Source organism: Panulirus ornatus, chromosome 55 (assembly GCF_036320965.1).
Source record: "Panulirus ornatus isolate Po-2019 chromosome 55, ASM3632096v1, whole genome shotgun sequence".
NCBI lineage: Eukaryota > Metazoa > Arthropoda > Malacostraca > Decapoda > Palinuridae > Panulirus > Panulirus ornatus.
In genome coordinates, this window is record NC_092278.1 from 13665894 (window position 1) to 13684306 (window position 18413).

The following is an 18413-nucleotide window of genomic DNA, read 5'->3' on the forward strand; positions in this document are numbered from 1 at the left end:
CAAGGAACAGAGTGAATTGGATCGATGTGGTATACAGGGGTTGACGTGCTGTCAGTGGATTGAATCAGGGTATGTGAAGTGTCCGGGGTAAACCATGGAAAGTTGTGTGGGGCCTGGATGTGGAAAGGTAGCTGTGGTTTCGGGCATTATTGCATGACAGCTAGAGACTTGAGTGTGAACGAATGGGGCCTTTGTTGTCTTTTCCTAGCGCTACCTCGCACACATGAGGGGGGAGTGGGATGGTATTCCATGTGCGGTGGGGTGGCGATGGGAATGAATAAAGGCAGACAGTGTGAATTGCGTGAATGGGTATATAGGTATGTGTCTGTGTGTGTATATATATGTGTACATTGAGATGTGTAGGTATGTATATTTGCGTGTGTGGACGTGTATGTATATACATGTGTATGGGGGTGGGTTGGGCCATTTCTTTCGTCTGTTTCCTTGCGCTACCTCGCAAACGCGGGAGACAGCGACAAAGCAAAATAAATAAAAATAAATATATATGTATCCCTGGGGATAGGGGGAAAGAATACTTCCCACGCATTCCTCAAGTGTCGTAGAAGGCGACTAAAAGGGACGGGAGCGGGGGGCCAGAAACCCTCCCCTCCTTGTATTTTGACTTTCTAAGCGGGGAAATAGAAGAAGGAGATCATGCGGGGAGTGCTCATCCTCCTCGAAGGCTCAGATTGGGGTGTCTAAATGTGTATGGATGTAACGAAGATGAGAAAAAAGGAGAGATAGGTAGTATGTTTGAGGAAAGGAACCTGGATGTTTTGGCTCTGAGTGAAACGAAGCTCAAGGGTAAAGGGGAAGAATGGTTTGGGAATGTCTTGGGAGTAAAGTCAGGGGTTAGTGAGAGGACAAGAGCAAGAGAAGGAGTAGCACTACTCCTGAATCAGGAGTTGTGGGAGTATGTGATAGAGTGTAAGAAAGTAAATTCTAGATTGGTATGTGTAAAACTGAAAGTTGATGGAGAGAGATGGGTGATTATTGGTGCATATGCACCTGGGTATGAAAAGAAAGATCATGAGAGGCAAGTGTTTTGGGAGCAGCTGAATGAGTGTGTTAGTGGTTTTGATGCACAAGACCGGGTTATGGTGATGGGTGATTTGAATGCTAAGGTGAGTAATGTGGCAGTTGAGGGAATAATTGGTATATATGGGGTGTTCAGTGTTATAAATGGAAATGGTGAAGAGCTTGTAGATTTATGTGCTGAAAAAGGACTGGTGATTGGGAATACCTGGTTTAAAAAGTGAGATATACATAAGTATACGTATGTAAGTAGGAGAGATGGCCAGAGAGCGTTATTGGATTATGTGTTAATTGATAGGCGCACGAAAGAGAGACTTTTGGATATTAATGTGCTGAGAGGTGCAACTGGAGGGATGTCTGATCATTATCTTGTGGGGGCAAAGGTGAAGATTTGTAGGGGTTTTCAGAAAAGAAGAAAGAATGTTGGGGTGAAGAGAGTGGTGAGACTAAGTGAGCTTGGGAAGGAGACTTGTGTGAGGAAGTACCAGATGAGACTGACTGCAGAATGGAAAAAGGTAAGAACAAAGTAGGTAAGGGGAGTGGGAGAGGAATGGGATGTATTCAGGGAAGCAGTGATGGCTTGCACAAGGGATGCTTGTGGCATGAGAAGTGTGGGAGGTGGGTTGATTAGAAGGGTAGTGAGTGGTGGGAAGAAGAAGTAAGATTATTAGTGAAAGAGAAGAGAGAGGCATATGGACGATTTTTGCAGGGAAAAAATGCAAATGAGTGGGAGATGTAAAAAAGAAAGAGGCAGGTCAAGAGAAAGGTGCAAGAGGTGAAAAAGAGGGCAAATAAGAGTTGGGGTGAGAGAGTATCATTAAATTTTAGGGAGAATAAAAAGATGTTTTGGAAAGAGGTAAATAAAGTGCGCAAGACAAGGGAGCAAATGGGAACTTCAGTGATGGGGGCTAATGGGGAGGTGATAACAAGTAGTGGTGATGTGAGAAGGAGATGGAGTGAGTATTTTGAAGGTTTGTTGAATGTGTTTGATGATAGAGTGTCAGATATAGGGTGTTTTGGTCGAGGTTTAGTGAAAAGTTTTTATCGAGGATGTAAGGCATGTGTACATGTAGGAAAAGAGGAAAGTGATTGGTTCTCAGTGAATGTAGGTTTGCGGCAGGGTTGTGTGATGTCTCCATGGTTGTTTAATTTGTTTATGGATGGGGTTGTTAGGGAGGTGAATGCAAGAGTTTTGGAAAGAGGGGCAAGTATGAAGTCTGTTGTGGATGAGAGAGCTTGGGAAGTGAGTCAGTTGTTGTTCGCTGATGATACAGCACTGTTGGCTGATTCATGTGAGAAACTGCAGAAGCTGGAGACAGTTTGGTAAAGTGTGTGAAAGAAGAAAGTTAAGAGTAAATGTAAATAAGAGCAAGGTTATTAGATACAGTAGGGTTGAGGGTCAAGTCAATTGGGAGGTAAGTTTGAATGGAGAAAAACTGGAGGAAGTAAAGTGTTTTAGATATCTGGGAGTGGATCTGGCAGTGGATGGAACCATGGAAGCGGAAGTGGATCATAGGGTGGGGGAGGGGGCGAAAATCCTGGGAGCCTTGAAGAATGTGTGGAAGTCGAGAACATTATCTCGGAAAGCAAAAATGGGTAGGTTTGAAGGAATAGTGGTTCCAACAATGTTGTATGGTTGCGAGGCGTGGGCTATGGATAGAGTTGTGCGCAGGAGGATGGATGTGCTGGAAATGAGATGTTTGAGGACAATGTGTGGTGTGAGGTGGTTTGATCGAGTAAGTAACGTAAGGGTAAGAGAGATGTGTGGAAATAAAAAGAGCGTGGTTGAGAGAGCAGAGGAGGGTGTTTTGAAGTGGTTTCGGCACATGGAGAGAATGAGTGAGAAAAGATTGACCAAGAGGATATATGTGTCGGAGGTGGAGGGAACGAGGAGAAGTGGGAGACCAAATTGGAGGTGGAAAGATGGAGTGAAAAAGATTTTGTGTGATCGGGGCCTGAACATGCAGGAGGGTGAAAGGAGGGCAAGGAATAGAGTGAATTGGATCAATGTGGTATACCGGGGTTGACGTGCTGTCAGTGGATTGAATCAGGGCATATGAAGCGTCTGGGGTAAACCATGGAAAGCTGTGTAGGTATGTATATTTGCGTGTGTGGACGTATGTATATGCATGTGTATGGGGGTGGGTTGGGCCATTTCTTTCGTCTGTTTCCTTGCGCTACCTCGCAAACGCGGGAGACAGCGACAAAGCAAAAAAAAAAAAAAAAAAATATACACACAAATACATATTCATATTTGCTGTCTTTGTCCATTCCTGCCGCCAACCTGCCACACATGAAATAGCACACACACACACCCCAAGCAAGGTCGTGCCAGGAAAAGACAAAAAAAAAAGCCATATTCAATCACACTCAGTCTCTAGCTGTCATATGTAATGCACCAAAACTACAGCTCCCTTTCCACATCCAGGCCCCACAAAACTTTCCATGGTTTACCCCAGATGCTTCACATGCCCTGGCTCAATCCACTGACAGCACATTGACCCCGGTATACCACATCATTCAAATTCACTCAATTTCTTGCAAGCCTTTCAAGATCCTGTATGTTCAGGCCCCGATCACTCAAAATCTTTTACAATCCAACCTTCCACCTTAAATCTGGTCTCCTGCTTCTCCTTCTTCCCTCCACCTCTGATACATATACCCTCTTTGTCAACCTTTCCTCACTCATTCTCTCTATGTATCCAAACCATTTCAACACACCCTCTTCTGCTCTCTCAACCACATTCTTTTTATTACAACACATCTCTCTTACCCTTTCACTACTTACCTGATCAAACCACCTCACACCACATATTGTTCTCAAACATTTCATTTCCAACACATCTACCCTCCTCTGCACAACCCTATTTATAGCCCATGCCTCACAACCATATAACATTGCTGGAACCACTATTCCTTCAAACATACCCATTTTCACTCTTCGAGATAACGTTCTCGCCTGCCACACATTCTTCAACGCTCCTAGAAACTTTGCCCCCTCCCCTCCCCCTCCCCGTGACTCACTTCTGCTTCTATGGTTTCATCCGCTGCCAAGTCCACTCTCGCATATCTAAAACACTTCACTTCCTCCAGTTTTTCTCCATTCAAACCCACCACCTAATTAACTTGTCTCTCAACCCTACTGAACCTAATAGTCTTGCTCTTATTCACATTTACTCTCAACTTTCTTCTTTCACACACTTTCTCAAACTCAGTCACCAACTTCTAAAGTTTCTCACCCGAATCAGCCATCAGCAATGTATCATCAGAGAACAACAACTGACTCACTTCCCAAGCCCTCTCATCCACAACAGACTGCATACTTGCCCCTTTCTCCAAAACTCTTACATTCACCTACCTAACCACCCCATTCCACAAACAAATTAAACAACCATGGAGACATCATGCAACCCTGGCACAAACTGACATTCACTGGGAACCAATCACTTTCCTCTTTTCCTACTTGTACACATCAGAGGCATCAGAGATATAGACAGATAAATTTATAGACTCTCATCTAATTCATTTCAAAAGTGTTAAGTCAGCAGGGATGCCTCCTATGTAGGCCTCCCTCCTCTATAGTAATACAACTAAAATCACTCTTAAATTACTTAAGCACTTATTTCTTCATATATCTCTGGTTTACTTTCCTCACAAACTTATACATATCATCAATGTGACTAGTTATAACTTGGGACATCAAAAAATCTACATGTATTCAATAGGGTCACCATGTAAGCATGACCTACAGGTCAACAGCCACGTACTTATAATGGAGGTGGTTAGGATACCGTGGAGAGCAAACTTTTTCCCCATGCCTTCCTAGCACAAGAAAATGCCTCTATCAGCAACTAATAGTATGATAAGTCAGCTAGATATTTAAAAATAAATGGGAAAAGTCAGAACATTAATTACTGTTGACTGTTGTGTCATAAGAGAACAGGAATTGATGATGGCTGCCGTGGAGAGGTTAAGCAATAAAAAACAAACAAGAAAGGATGCAAGTTCAGGAGTACATTCCCTCAAAAACAAGGTGAGGGATACTCTCAGCTTCTTATATTTTGCGTATCATGAGACAGGATTTTTTTTTACAACAAAAAGTGATATACATATAGGGGGGGCATAGGATTAGTAAAAGGTGCAACAAGAGGTTTGGTCATGTCAAGGTCATCCAGGAAGGAATAGAATGGAAAAGTAAATGAAATATACTGCAACAAAAGTTGTTAGAGATACTTTTGGTCAAAGACCAGACAGAGCTATCAGTGAAAGAATAGTAGAGACTGTCAGGCTTCCTTTAGATAAACAAGTATTTTACCTCATGAATGACATACTTGCAGGGATTTTGAAACGAGTTGAAAGCAAAATGCAAACTGGAAGAGGGTCTAATATGTGAGGTACCTTACTCAAATGCCTGCAAAAGAATGCTTGAATTACAAACAGAAAGAGGAGATAGCTTCAGAGGAAGAGGGGATACATGCCTCCATCCCTGCAATGATAACCTCTGTATACTCAACATCACCTGAGGAGAGGCAGTAATCTTTCCATGGAAAAAAAAAGTTAGTCCAATCATCAATACTGAAGCGCCAATAATAAAACTAAAAAAATAAGCAGAATCATTACAAAAAAAACACTCATAAAGTTAGAGTGCACCTAGGACAAAAAACAAAAATTTTATGAGAGGGTTCCCTATTCTTAACACCCAGCCTTTCAAGATGTCTTTAATGATGCACAGGAATACAAAGGTCCTGTCTGCAAATTATAAACTAAACAGGTTGTAGTAAGTTCTGATCTTAGAGGAAGTTTCTTTGTTTCTGAGACAGGTATTCTCAATGCAATAAAACATTTTGTTCCATAAATCTCAACTCACTTTTGTTCCTCTTTTGCTTATAGGCTTCTTGGTATTGATCCAGATTTTCTGTGTGCCATCTGGGTTCACAGTAACTGATACTTTCTTCAGGGTCTTGTTACCACAATGGGGACAGAATACCTGCAAATAGCGATAGTGTAAAACTGTTATAATTCACTCTAGATATACTTATATACTAGGTAGTTGGGAAACAGCAAATAATTTACTACCCTGACCCCATTACCCTAATATACGATAGACTTGCCTCTTACTCTAAGACTCCTGCACTAAGCTATCTCATCACTCTCTTTTCAAAATGATTAAACACCCTCAGTAACATCACACATCCTTATTCTAGTTCTGTGCATGCCACTACAATTTCAATCACCACTCTCCCAAATACATTCCCAGGTATACTCAACAGAACTATACCACTGTAATTGGGGCATTCACTTTTGTCCCTACTGCACTATACATGCATTCTGCTAGTCCTTTAGCATCTTATCTTTGGCTATACAAACCCTGAAAACCTTTCTAATTTAACTGCAATCCTACCTACTCCTATGGTTTTGCTATGCTTCATTTTATGCTGTCTTTCTCTTTTTTTTCACCAAATCATTCACCAGGACTATCTCGCTCTTTATTCTACCCAATCCTGAAAGCACCGCATCTGTCTACCAATCACATTCAACAGTCCTTCAGTCCCTCAAACTACTCATTCCATCTATTTTTCACCTCTTCTTTGCATGTTACTGCTTCCCTTCCCCATCTGCTTCCATCACAACCTGCACCAAAATATTCTCTCTCACCCCACCTTTCATTTGTTCTCTTTTCTAGCTCCAGTACCTTCCTCTTGATATACTGCTACTTTCTACTGTACAACTCCCAACCACATCCACTCTTTCCCTGCAATTATCATCCACACATCTCTCTTTTCTCTTTCACTAAATGATCTAAATTCCTTATTCCAATACTCACTACCCTTCCTCATACACTTTCTGCAGGCCACTTTCTTCACCTGCAAATGTAAACACTGAATTCCTAAATACCTTCCACTACTCTCCTATTCCCCTTGTTTCATTTGCAATCACCCTATAACACTCTTCAATCAATATATCTTGGTATCTCGGCACATAAGCCTCTTTTCCAAGCTAACTACTTTTCACTACTTCTTTCTCACACCTATCATTTAATCCTTGCCTAAAACCACTAAAAACTCACACTTGCCTCAATCAAGAAATGATAAGAAATCCCATCCCCTATGTCTTTCAACACATTCACATCCAACAACCTCTCCTTTGCAAGCCTGTCAAACTGCATAAAAAATATATCTTTATGTAAATTACAGTGAAGGTAATAGAATACAATTACATAATGAGTAATGAAGAAGGTGGTGAGAGTAAGTGAGCTTGGGAAGGAGACCTGTGTGGGGAAGTACCAGGAGAGACTGTGTACAGAATGGAAAAAGGTGAGAACAATGGAAGTAAGGGGAGTGGGGGAGGAATGGGATGTATTTAGGGAATCAGTGATGGATTGCGCAAAAGATGCTTGTGGCATGAGAAGAGTGGGAGGTGGGCTGTTTAGAAAGGGTAGTGAGTGGTGGGATGAAGAAGTAAGAGTATTAGTGAAAGAGAAGAGAGAGGCATTTGGACGATTTTTGCAGGGAAAAAATGCAATTGAGTGGGAGAAGTATAAAAGAAAGAGACAGGAGGTCAAGAGAAAGGTGCAAGAGGTGAAAAAAAGGGCAAATGAGAGTTGGGGTGAGAGACTATCAGTAAATTTTAGGGAGAATAAAAAGATGTTCTGGAAGGAGGTAAATAGGGTGCGTAAGACAAGGGAGCAAATGGGAACTTCAGTGAAGGGCGTAAATGGGGAGGTGATAACAAGTAGTGGTGATGTGAGAAGGAGATGGAATGAGTATTTTGAAGGTTTGTTGAATGTGTCTGATGACAGAGTGGCAGATATAGGGTGTTTTGGTCGAGGTGGTGTGCAAAGTGAGAGGGTTAGGGAAAATGATTTGGTAAACAGAGAAGAGGTAGTAAAAGCTTTGCGGAAGATGAAAGCCGGCAAGGCAGCAGGTTTGGATGGTATTGCAGTGGAATTTATTAAAAAAGGGGGTGACTGTATTGTTGACTGGTTGGTAAGGTTATTTAATGTATGTATGACTCATGGTGAGGTGCCTGAGGATTGGCGGAATGCGTGCATAGTGCCATTGTACAAAGGCAAAGGGGATAAGAGTGAGTGCTCAAATTACAGAGGTATAAGTTTGTTGAGTATTCCTGGTAAATTATATGGGAGGGTATTGATTGAGAGGGTGAAGGCATGTACAGAGCATCAGATTGGGGAAGAGCAGTGCGGTTTCAGAAGTGGTAGAGGATGTGTGGATCAGGTGTTTGCTTTGAAGAATGTATGTGAGAAATACTTAGAAAAGCAAATGGATTTGTATGTAGCATTTATGGATCTGGAGAAGGCATATGATAGAGTTGATAGAGATGCTCTGTGGAAGGTATTAAGAATATATGGTGTGGGAGGCAAGTTGTTAGAAGCAGTGAAAAGTTTTTATCGAGGATGTAAGGCATGTGTACGTGTAGGAAGAGAGGAAAGTGATTGGTTCTCAGTGAATGTAGGTTTGCGGCAGGGGTGTGTGATGTCTCCATGGTTGTTTAATTTGTTTATGGATGGGGTTGTTAGGGAGGTAAATGCAAGAGTCCTGGAAAGAGGGGCAAGTATGAAGTCTGTTGGGGATGAGAGAGCTTGGGAAGTGAGTCAGTTGTTGTTCGCTGATGATACAGCGCTGGTGGCTGATTCATGTGAGAAACTGCAGAAGCTGGTGACTGAGTTTGGTAAAGTGTGTGGAGGAAGAAAGTTAAGAGTAAATGTGAATAAGAGCAAGGTTATTAGGTACAGTAGGGTTGAGGGTCAAGTCAATTGGGAGGTGAGTTTGAATGGAGAAAAACTGGAGGAAGTGAAGTGTTTTAGATATCTGGGAGTGGATCTGTCAGCGGATGGAACCATGGAAGCGGAAGTGGATCATAGGGTGGGGGAGGGGGCGAAAATTTTGGGAGCCTTGAAAAGTGTGTGGAAGTCGAGAACATTATCTCGGAAAGCAAAAATGGGTATGTTTGAAGGAATAGTGGTTCCAACAATGTTGTATGGTTGCGAGGCGTGGGCTATGGATAGAGTTGTGCGCAGGAGGATGGATGTGCTGGAAATGAGATGTTTGAGGACAATGTGTGGTGTGAGGTGGTTTGATCGAGTAAGTAACGTAAGGGTAAGAGAGATGTGTGGAAATAAAAAGAGCGTGGTTGAGAGAGCAGAAGAGGGTGTTTTGAAATGGTTTGGGCACATGGAGAGAATGAGTGAGGAAAGATTGACCAAGAGGATATATGTGTCGGAGGTGGAGGGAACGAGGAGAAGAGGGAGACCAAATTGGAGGTGGAAAGATGGAGTGAAAAAGATTTTGTGTGATCGGGGCCTGAACATGCAGGAGGGTGAAAGGAGGGCAAGGAATAGAGTGAATTGGAGCGATGTGGTATACAGGGGTTGACGTGCTGTCAGTGGAGTGAATCAAGGCATGTGAAGCGTCTGGGGTAAACCATGGAAAGCTGTGTAGGTATGTATATTTGCGTGTGTGGACGTGTGTATGTACATGTGTATGGGGGGGGGGGTTGGGCCATTTCTTTCGTCTGTTTCCTTGCGCTACCTCGCAAACGCGGGAGACAGTGACAAAGTATAGAAAAAAGAAGAGAAGAGAAATGAGTAATGTATGTGAGAAATACTTAGAAAAGCAAATGGATTTGTATGTAGCATTTATGGATCTGGAGAAGGCATACGATAGAGTTGATAGAGATGCTCTGTGGAAGGTATTTAGAATATATGGTGTGGGAGGCAAGTTGTTAGAAGCAGTGAAAAGTTTTTATCGAGGATGTAAGGCATGTGTACGTGTAGGAAGAGAGGAAAGTGATTGGTTCTCAGTGAATGTAGGTTTGCGACATGGGTGTGTGATGTCTCCATGGTTGTTTAATTTGTTTATGGATGGAGTTGTTAGGGAGATGAATGCAAGGGTTTTGGAAAGAGGGGCAAGTATGCAGTCTGTTGTGGATGAGAGAGCTTGGGAGGTGAGTCAGTTGTTCGCTGATGATACAGCGCTGGTGGCTGATTCATGTGAGAAACTGCAGAAGCTGGTGACTGAGTTTGGTAGTGTAAAAGAAGAAAGATGAGAGTAAATGTGAATAAGAGCAAGGTTATTAGGTACAGTAGGGTTGAGGGTCAAGTCAATTGGGAGGTAAGTATGAATGGAGAAAAACTGGTGGAAGTGAAGTGGATTAGGCAGCGGATGGAACCATGGAAGCAGAAGTGAATCATAGGGTGGGGGAGGGGGCGAAAATTCTGGGAGCGTTGAAGAATGTGTGGAAGTCGAGAACATTATCTCGGAAGGCAAAAATGGGTATGTTTGAAGGAATAGTGGTTCCAACAATGTTATATGGTTGCAAGGCGTGGGCTATGGATAGAGTTGTGCGGAGGAGGGTGAATGTGCTGGAAATGAGATGTCTGAGGACAATATGTGGTGTTAGGTGGTTTGATGAGTAAGTAATAACAGGGTAAGAGAGATTTGTGGTCATAAAAAGAGTGTGGTTGAGAGAGCAGAAGAGGGTGTTTTGAAATGGTTTGGTCACATGGAGAGAATGAGGGAGGAAAGATGTGTCAGAGGTGGAGGGAACGAGGGGAAGTGGGAGACCAAATTGGAGGTGGAAAGATGGAGTGAAAAAGATTTTGAGTGAACGGGGCCTGAAGATGCAGGAGGGTGAAAGGTGTGCAAGGAATAGAGTGAAGTGGAACGATGTGGTATACCGGGGTGGACGTACTGTCAATGGATTGAACCAGGGCATGTGAAGCGTCTGGGATAAACCATGGAAAGTTCTGTGGGGCCTGGATGTGGAAAGGGAGCTGTAGTTTTGGTGCATTATTACATGACAGCTAGAGACTGAGTGTGAACGAATGTGGCCTTTGTTGTCTTTTCCTAGCGCTACCTCACACACATGAGGGGGAGGGGGTTGTTATTTCATGTGTGGCGAGGTGGCGATGGGAGTGAATAAAGGCAGACAGTATGAATTATGTACATGTTTATATATGTATATGTCTGTGTGTGTATATATATGTATACGTTGAGATGTATAGGTATATATATTTGCGTGTGTGGACGTGTATGTATATACATGTGTATGTGGGTGGGTTGGGCTATTCTTTCGTCTGTTTCCTTGCGCTACCTCGCTAACACGGGAGACAGCAACGAAGCAAATATATAAAATAATGATTAATCCACCAAATCCATCAACCAAGAAAGCGTGCTGATGTGATCCCTTTTTCTAAAGGTAAATCATTCTGGTCCTTGACCTGATCAATTCATAGCTAACACTCCACCTGATAAAGCTACTCTTTCTGGCACTTAATTTTGCTCTAACTCTACTCTGTGTAATTCCATCTCTTGTCCTCCCACTCAACTCCTCCCATATTTTCCTCATACAAGATCTTCCATGTTCTCTCCTAGTTACATATGGACAAGGTGTAAGGACTGGAATGTATACCTCTTCCTGAAGGAGTGTGAATCTGAGCTAGCCCCAATCCTTGCTTGCTTTATTGTGTCTCTTTCTTGAACTCCTATCATAATATATAATCCTTCAAACTATTACCACCAATGCTCTCACTTTTACCATCTCCAAAGTTTTTGAGACTTACATGTGTGTACGTACTCAACCCCAGGGGCCTATGAATGCACTGCAGTCAGCAAATCTAACTGCTACCCCATAAAAATGTTACTCATTATTATTTACACTCAGGACACCATCTGTCTCTACAACATGGCAAACAACAGTGCAACACACCTAAAGACCCCTCAGGCCCACGATGCAACTTCCATGCTAAAAATAACCTCGCACACCATACATACATAGAATATCATACTCCTTGTCCTACAGTCCCACCTGGTGGACCTGGCTAGCTTTGTTGCATGCTGTGGACACTCCTTAGATGGGGCTTATGGGGCAGGATAGAAAAGGTTAATGTGTCCATGTGTATATCTATTTACAATTATGTCAGATCCAATTTCTATGAAAGAATCCGGGTGTTACTCAGGACCTCTTTCTGAAGGCTGTTGCACCCCAAGGCTGTGCTACTTCCAAAGGCAAAGAACTGTGGACTCCTTTGGAGTGAGAAGTTCTTCGGTGACCCTAATTACAATGATATGGTCTCACCAAATGTGACTTTTCACTTGTGATGTAACCTCAAGCAGGTATGCAGTGTGTAGGGGTTAGGGGTGTTTGGAAGGGGAGTCAGTTGTTTGCTGATGAACCGGTCACAGATTTGAGTAAGAAGTGCAGAGGCTGGTGCCTGAGTCTGGGATAGTGCGTGAAAGGAGAAAGTTGAGAGTAAATGCAAATAAATGGAAGGTCATTAGGTTTGGCAGAAAAAATGAACAGGTTATCTGAAGTGTGAGTTTGAATGGGGAGAACTTGTAAGAAGAGGAGTGTTTCAGATATCTAAGAGTGAACATGGGAGTGAATGGAACCATTGGGGCAAGAGTGAGTCATAGGATGGGTGAGGAAGTAAAACTCTTGGAAGAACTGAGTCATATGAGGAAAGAGGAAAAAGATGGGCAAGTTTGAAGGTAATTAAATAGAATTTAGTCCTGACAGTTTTGTACAGATGTGAGATGTGGGCTATAGATGTAAATAAATGGACTGGGAAGAACATGTTGAAAATAAAATGTTTTAGGGCAGTATGTGGTTTGAGGAGGGTTGACCAGGTAAGAAATGATAGGAAAGAGATAGGTGTAATAATATAAAGAGTATGGTTGAAAAAAATGAAGAGGGTGTACTGAAAAAAGAGTTTGAACATATAGAGAGAATGAGTGAAGTGAGGTTGACAAAACAGTTTGTGTCAGAGGTGGAGGGGAAAAGGAGAAGGGGAAGACCAAACATGGGGTAAAAGGACGGATAGAAAATTTTATTAAGAACTTGGAGCCTGAACTTGCAAGAGGTTGTACAGCATGCATGGGATGGATAGAACTGGAGCAATGTGATATACAAGGCATGACATGTTATCAGTGGACTGAACTGAAGCATATGAAAGCAGTGAGGGTAAACTACAGAAAGGTCTCTGAAGCCTGGATGCAGACAGGGGGCTGTGATTTCAGTGCATCACAAATACCAGCTAGGGACTGGATATAAGAGAATGAGGCTATGTTTTTGTCCCTTCTTGATGTTACCTCTAACACTGAAAACAGCAGACAAGTATGAAAAACCATAATAATTCATATATACAACAAACAAATGCTTCTTAAATCATTGACTAAAGCCTTCTTACAGCATTCTATACTCTCAAAAACTAAAGAACATACTGTATAGAAAAGAAAAGGGATACTGATTCTACAAAGCCCTTTAGAGGGCTAGAAAAAAGTGTACTAAACTGTGTTACAGATATGGGGGGAGAGAGAGAGAGAGAGAGAGAGAGAGAGAGAGAGAGAGAGAGAGAGAGAGAGAGAGAGAGAGAGAGAGAGAGAGAGAGAGAGAGAGAGAGAGAGATAGAGAGAGAGAGAGAGAGAGAGAGAGAGAGAGAGAGAGAGAGAGAGAGAGAGAGAGAGAGAGAGAGAGAGAGAGAGACTGGAAGAGGAGTTATTGTGGGTAGGTCTGGTGATATGGAAGGAGAGGTAAGGGACAGTGTATTACAGGGTAGAAAAGTCATTGGATTCCTTTACAGAACAATGAAGGGTAAACGTGCAAGTATGGAAGTGAAGAAAAAGTCAAAGGACATCATAATCCTCCTGACCCTGACCTATACAGTCAAAACATAGATATGGAATGAATCACTGAGGTCAAGAATCCAGGCTGTGGAAATAAGCTATTTAAGAGGAGCAATGTGGTTATGACCATATGGAATGAAGAAAGAAATGAGAGATTTGGTAGAGCAGGGCATGCAAAGGGAATGAATTGTGGAGTGATAGAGTGGGTGAAATGTAATACTTTGAGTTGGTTTGGGCATGTGGAAAGAATGCAAAATGGGCAATTTTCAAGGAATGTGTATGAAAGTACTATTAAAGGGGATGATGTGTGAGGAAGACCACCTGTGATATGGGGAAACAGAGGGGAAGAGTACTAGAGGAAGGTAAATGGTAGATGAATGTATGTTATGGCATATGCTAGGGAGGCATATAAGGACAGGGATAAGTGGAAACTTTTTTGCCATGGCCACCCTCATGAGAGTGTCCCAGAGGGAACAGGTGTCAGATCTGTGGAATGGTAAAAAAACTGCTCTGGCAGACATCTACTGTAGCTAGCCTGCCATCCAAGAAAATTCTGGGAGGTTGGGAGTCCATGAGTGAGGAGGTCAATGACATCCTCCCTGTGGTGGTCTCCAACTGGTTTAAGGTGGGCCTAAAATGAGAAAGTTGCTGCGACCTAGAAAGGAGGACTGCAATGGATGGGAAAAGCCAGCATTTCCAAACCTGAAAGACAGAGGGTGGGATGGTCCCACTGCAAATTTTCTTAGGAATATCTAAAAGAATTTCTCATGCTCAAGGAATACAGTACAGAGAAGAAAAAATTTGGTACTACAGTACCACATGCTAATAAACAAAAGTATCTCATAAAACAATTCCCAAGTGAAAGTGTTAAATGCTGCCAAACTAAATGGCATTACAAACTGCATATCTACTAGATGATTATCTCTGTTTCTTCCTTAAATTTTTACAAATGAAGTATGGGTTTTGCAGACTGGAAATTTACTCTAAATCTTATACCAATGACTTGCTTCTTCAGCCAATCATACAATATCAAAATAATTACCATCTTATTCTTGTTTACTTTCTTTCATGCTTGTTCACCATTTCTTACCACAGCAAGGCAGCACCAGGAAAAGTTAAGTAACAGCCTCATTTGATCATATCCTCTCTAGCTGCCATTATAATGAACTAAAAACAAAGCAAACATAGACAGTCAAGCGCTACTGACCATTCCTTGGTTTCCCATGGCCAATCTACATTCATTGGTTCAGTCCACTAACAGAATGCAACCCCCTGTATACTACAACACTTCATTTAATTTTTTTCTATGCCACCTCTTATCTTTGTGACTATTCAGGCCTAGATAACTCAAAACCTCTTTAACTACATCCTTCCATCTCTTTACTGGTCTCCCATACCCCCTGCTTCCACCACTCCAGACATATATGTATACTCTTAACCAGTCTCTCTTTGCTCATCCTTTCCATATGTCCAACCCATTTCAGCACAATTTAGTCAGTTCTTTCAATCATACTCTGCTTACCAATACACCTCTCTCTTACAGTGTCAAGCTTTGAGTGATCATATACTTTTTCATATTTCTTATTCATCTATTTTTCCTTGGATATTTCCAACTAATTTTCCTTTTCCTTTCCATCTAGTTAATATATTACCTACTTTCTTTTACTGTGTGTTGAAGATTACTCTTTAAATCACAAAACAACTGCTTCAATGATGCAATATACAATTGAGCACGATGAACTCTTCAGCACAAGTTTTGAGCATTAATCACTTTAAATATCTACAATGAAGAATGAGTGGAGATTACTAACAACTTAAGCTTCTGGGAAAGATTCTGTTAGACTAGATGAATACAGATATCCCAATTCCACAGAGAGAAACAAAAGATAGAAAGTAACAATTTATACACACCTTTGTCATTATGGAAGTAGTTCTGAAACAGGCATGACATCTCAGGATAAACGTTTTTATGTGCCTGATAAGTTTACCATCTACACCCATCACTGGTAATCCAATGTGCATTAAAACATTCTGAAAAAGGTTCATGGTATCAGTATTATGAACATTACATGATAAGTGAATAAGCAATTGCTTTTAACAAGACAGACTCATACAGAATATCATAGCTGACTGATCTGACCCAAATGATTCTTAGTTTGACATGATATCCAATAGGACCAACAAACTCCTCATGAAAATGTGTGACAGCTCTGATCAATTTCTGGGATTTCCCACAGCGAGGATCAGACTATATCTAGATATAGCAGCAACAGCTTTGCTTTGTCTAAAATACATATAAAGAGGAACGTAAAGTTATCCTCATACAGATAATCTAACATCCTTAATGACATCCCTCAGCTGAAAAAAGTCACCTAGTCCAGGGAATGGCTGTGACAGAACAGCTGGCACAGTGCATACGAAGTGAAGAACCACTTACCAATAATGATTCACCACATGATTAATTCTACATTCAGAGCTTTCCAGTAGAGTGTGCTAAAAATAAGAGTACCCATTGAAAGTCTGGTTCAATTTTCCAATTCTAACTCCACTTTTCATAAAGGTAATTCTCATAAGAAAACAGATTTTATGTGTAACTCACTGGAAAATGGAAAATTTATTGCCTAAAATTATCTATCTATATCTCTGATACCTGGGGATAGGGGAGAAAGAATACTTCCCACACATTCCTCACGTGTCGAAGAAGGCGACTAAAGGGGACGGGAGCAGGGGGCTAGAAACCCTCCCCTCCCCTTGTATTTTAACTTTCTAAACGGGGAAACAGAAGAAGGAGTCACGCGGGGAGTGCTCATCCTCCTCGAAGGCTCAGATTGGGGTGTCTAAATGTGTGTGGATGTAACCAAGATGAGAAAAAAGGAGAGGCAGGTAATATGTTTGAGGAAAGGAACCTGGATGTTTTGGCTCTGAGTGAAACGAAGCTCAAGGGTAAAGGGGAAGAGTGGTTTGGGAATGTCTTGGGAGTAGAGTCAGGGGTTAGTGAGAGGAAAACAGCAAGGGAAGGAGCACTACTCCTCAAACAGGAGTGGTGGGAGTATGTGGTAAAGCGTAAGAAAGTAAACTCTAGATTGATATGGGTAAAACTGAAAGTGCATGGAGAGAGATGGGTGATTATTGGTGCATATGCACCTGGGCATGAGAAGAAAGATCATGAGAGGCATGTGTTTTGGGAGCAGCTGAGTGAGTGTGTTAGTAGTTTTGATGCATGAGATCGGGTTATAGTGATAGGTGATTTGAATGCAAAGGAGAGTAATGTGGCAGTTGAGGGAATAAATGGTGTACATGGGGTGTTCAGTGTTGTAAATGGAAATGGTGAAGAGCTTGCAGATTTATGTGCTGAAAAAGGACTGGTGACTGGGAATACCTGGTTTAAAAAGAGAGATATACATAAGTACATGTATGTAAGTAGGAGAGATGGCCAGAGAGTGCTATTGGATTATGTGTTAATTGATAGGCGCATGAAAGTGAGACTTTTGGATGTTAATGTGCTGAGAGGTGCAACTGGAGGGATGTCTGATCATTATCTTGTGGAGGAAGGTGAAAATTTGTAGAGGTTTTCAGAAAAGAAGAGAGAATGTTGGGGTGAAAAGAGTGGTGACAATAAGTGAGATTGGGAAGGAGACATGTGTGAGGAAGTACCAGGACAGACTGAGCACAGAATGGAAAAAGGTGACAACAAAGGATGTAAGGGGAGTGGGGGAGGAATGGGATGTATTTAGGGAAGCAGTCATGGCTTGCGCAAAAGATGCTTGTGGCATGAGAAGCGTGGGAGGTGGGCAGATTAGAAAGGGTAGTGAGTGGTGGGATGAAGAAGTAAGATTATTAGTGAAAGAGAAGAGAGAAGCATTTGGACGATTTTTGCAGGGAAATACTGCAAATGACTTGGAGGTGCATAAAAGAAAGAGGCAGGAGGTCAAGAAAAAGGTGCAAGAGGCAAAAAAGAGGGCAAATGAGAGTTGGTGTGAGAAAGTATCATTAAATTTTAGGGAGAATAAAAAGGCATCAAGTATGAATTATGTACATGTGTTTACATATGTATATGTCTGTGTATTTTTTTTTAACTTTCTAAAATGGGAAACAGAAGAAGGAGTCACGCGGGGAGTGCTCATCCTCCTCGAAGGCTCAGATTGGGGTGCCTACATGTGTGTGGATGTAACCAAGATGTGAAAAAAGGACAGACAGGTAGTATGTTTGAGGAAAGGAACCTGGATGTTTTGGCTCTGAGTGAAACGAAGCTCAAGGGTAAAGGGGAAGAGTGGTTTGGGAATGTCTTGGGAGTAAAGTCAGGGGTTAGTGAGAGGACAAGAGCAAGGGAAGGAGTAGCAGTACTCCTGAAACAGGAGTTGTGGAAGTATGTGATAGAATGTAAGAAAGTAAATTCTCGATTAATATGGGTAAAACTGAAAGTTGATGGAGAGAGATGGGTGATTATTCGTGCATATGCACCTGGGCATGAGAAGAAAGATCATGAGAGGCAAGTGTTTTGGGAGCAGCTGAATGAGTGTGTTAGTGGTTTTGATGCACGAGACCGGGTTATAGTGTTGGGGGATTTGAATGCAAAGGTGAGTAATGTGGCAGTTGAGGGAATAATTGGTATACATGGGGTGTTTAGTGTTGTAAATGGAAATGGTGAAGAGCTTGTAGATTTATGTGCTGAAAAAGGACTGATGATTGGGAATACCTGGTTTAAAAAGTGAGATATACATAAGTATACTTATG

At 41.8% G+C, this 18413-nt stretch overlaps 1 protein-coding gene across 1 annotated transcript in view; it reads right to left on the reverse strand.

Annotated features, from left to right (window-relative positions):
* The window catches only part of LOC139765462 (RNA-binding protein NOB1), a 249024-nt gene that overhangs the window by 67535 nt on the left and 163076 nt on the right, over positions 1 to 18413 (reverse strand). Inside the window, exons 7-8 of the mRNA XM_071692836.1 lie at positions 15591 to 15710; positions 5903 to 6022 (exon numbers count right to left, since the gene is read on the reverse strand). Of these exons, the coding sequence (XP_071548937.1) occupies positions 5903 to 6022; positions 15591 to 15710 (240 nt within the window). The remainder of the gene's footprint in view (positions 1 to 5902; positions 6023 to 15590; positions 15711 to 18413) is intronic.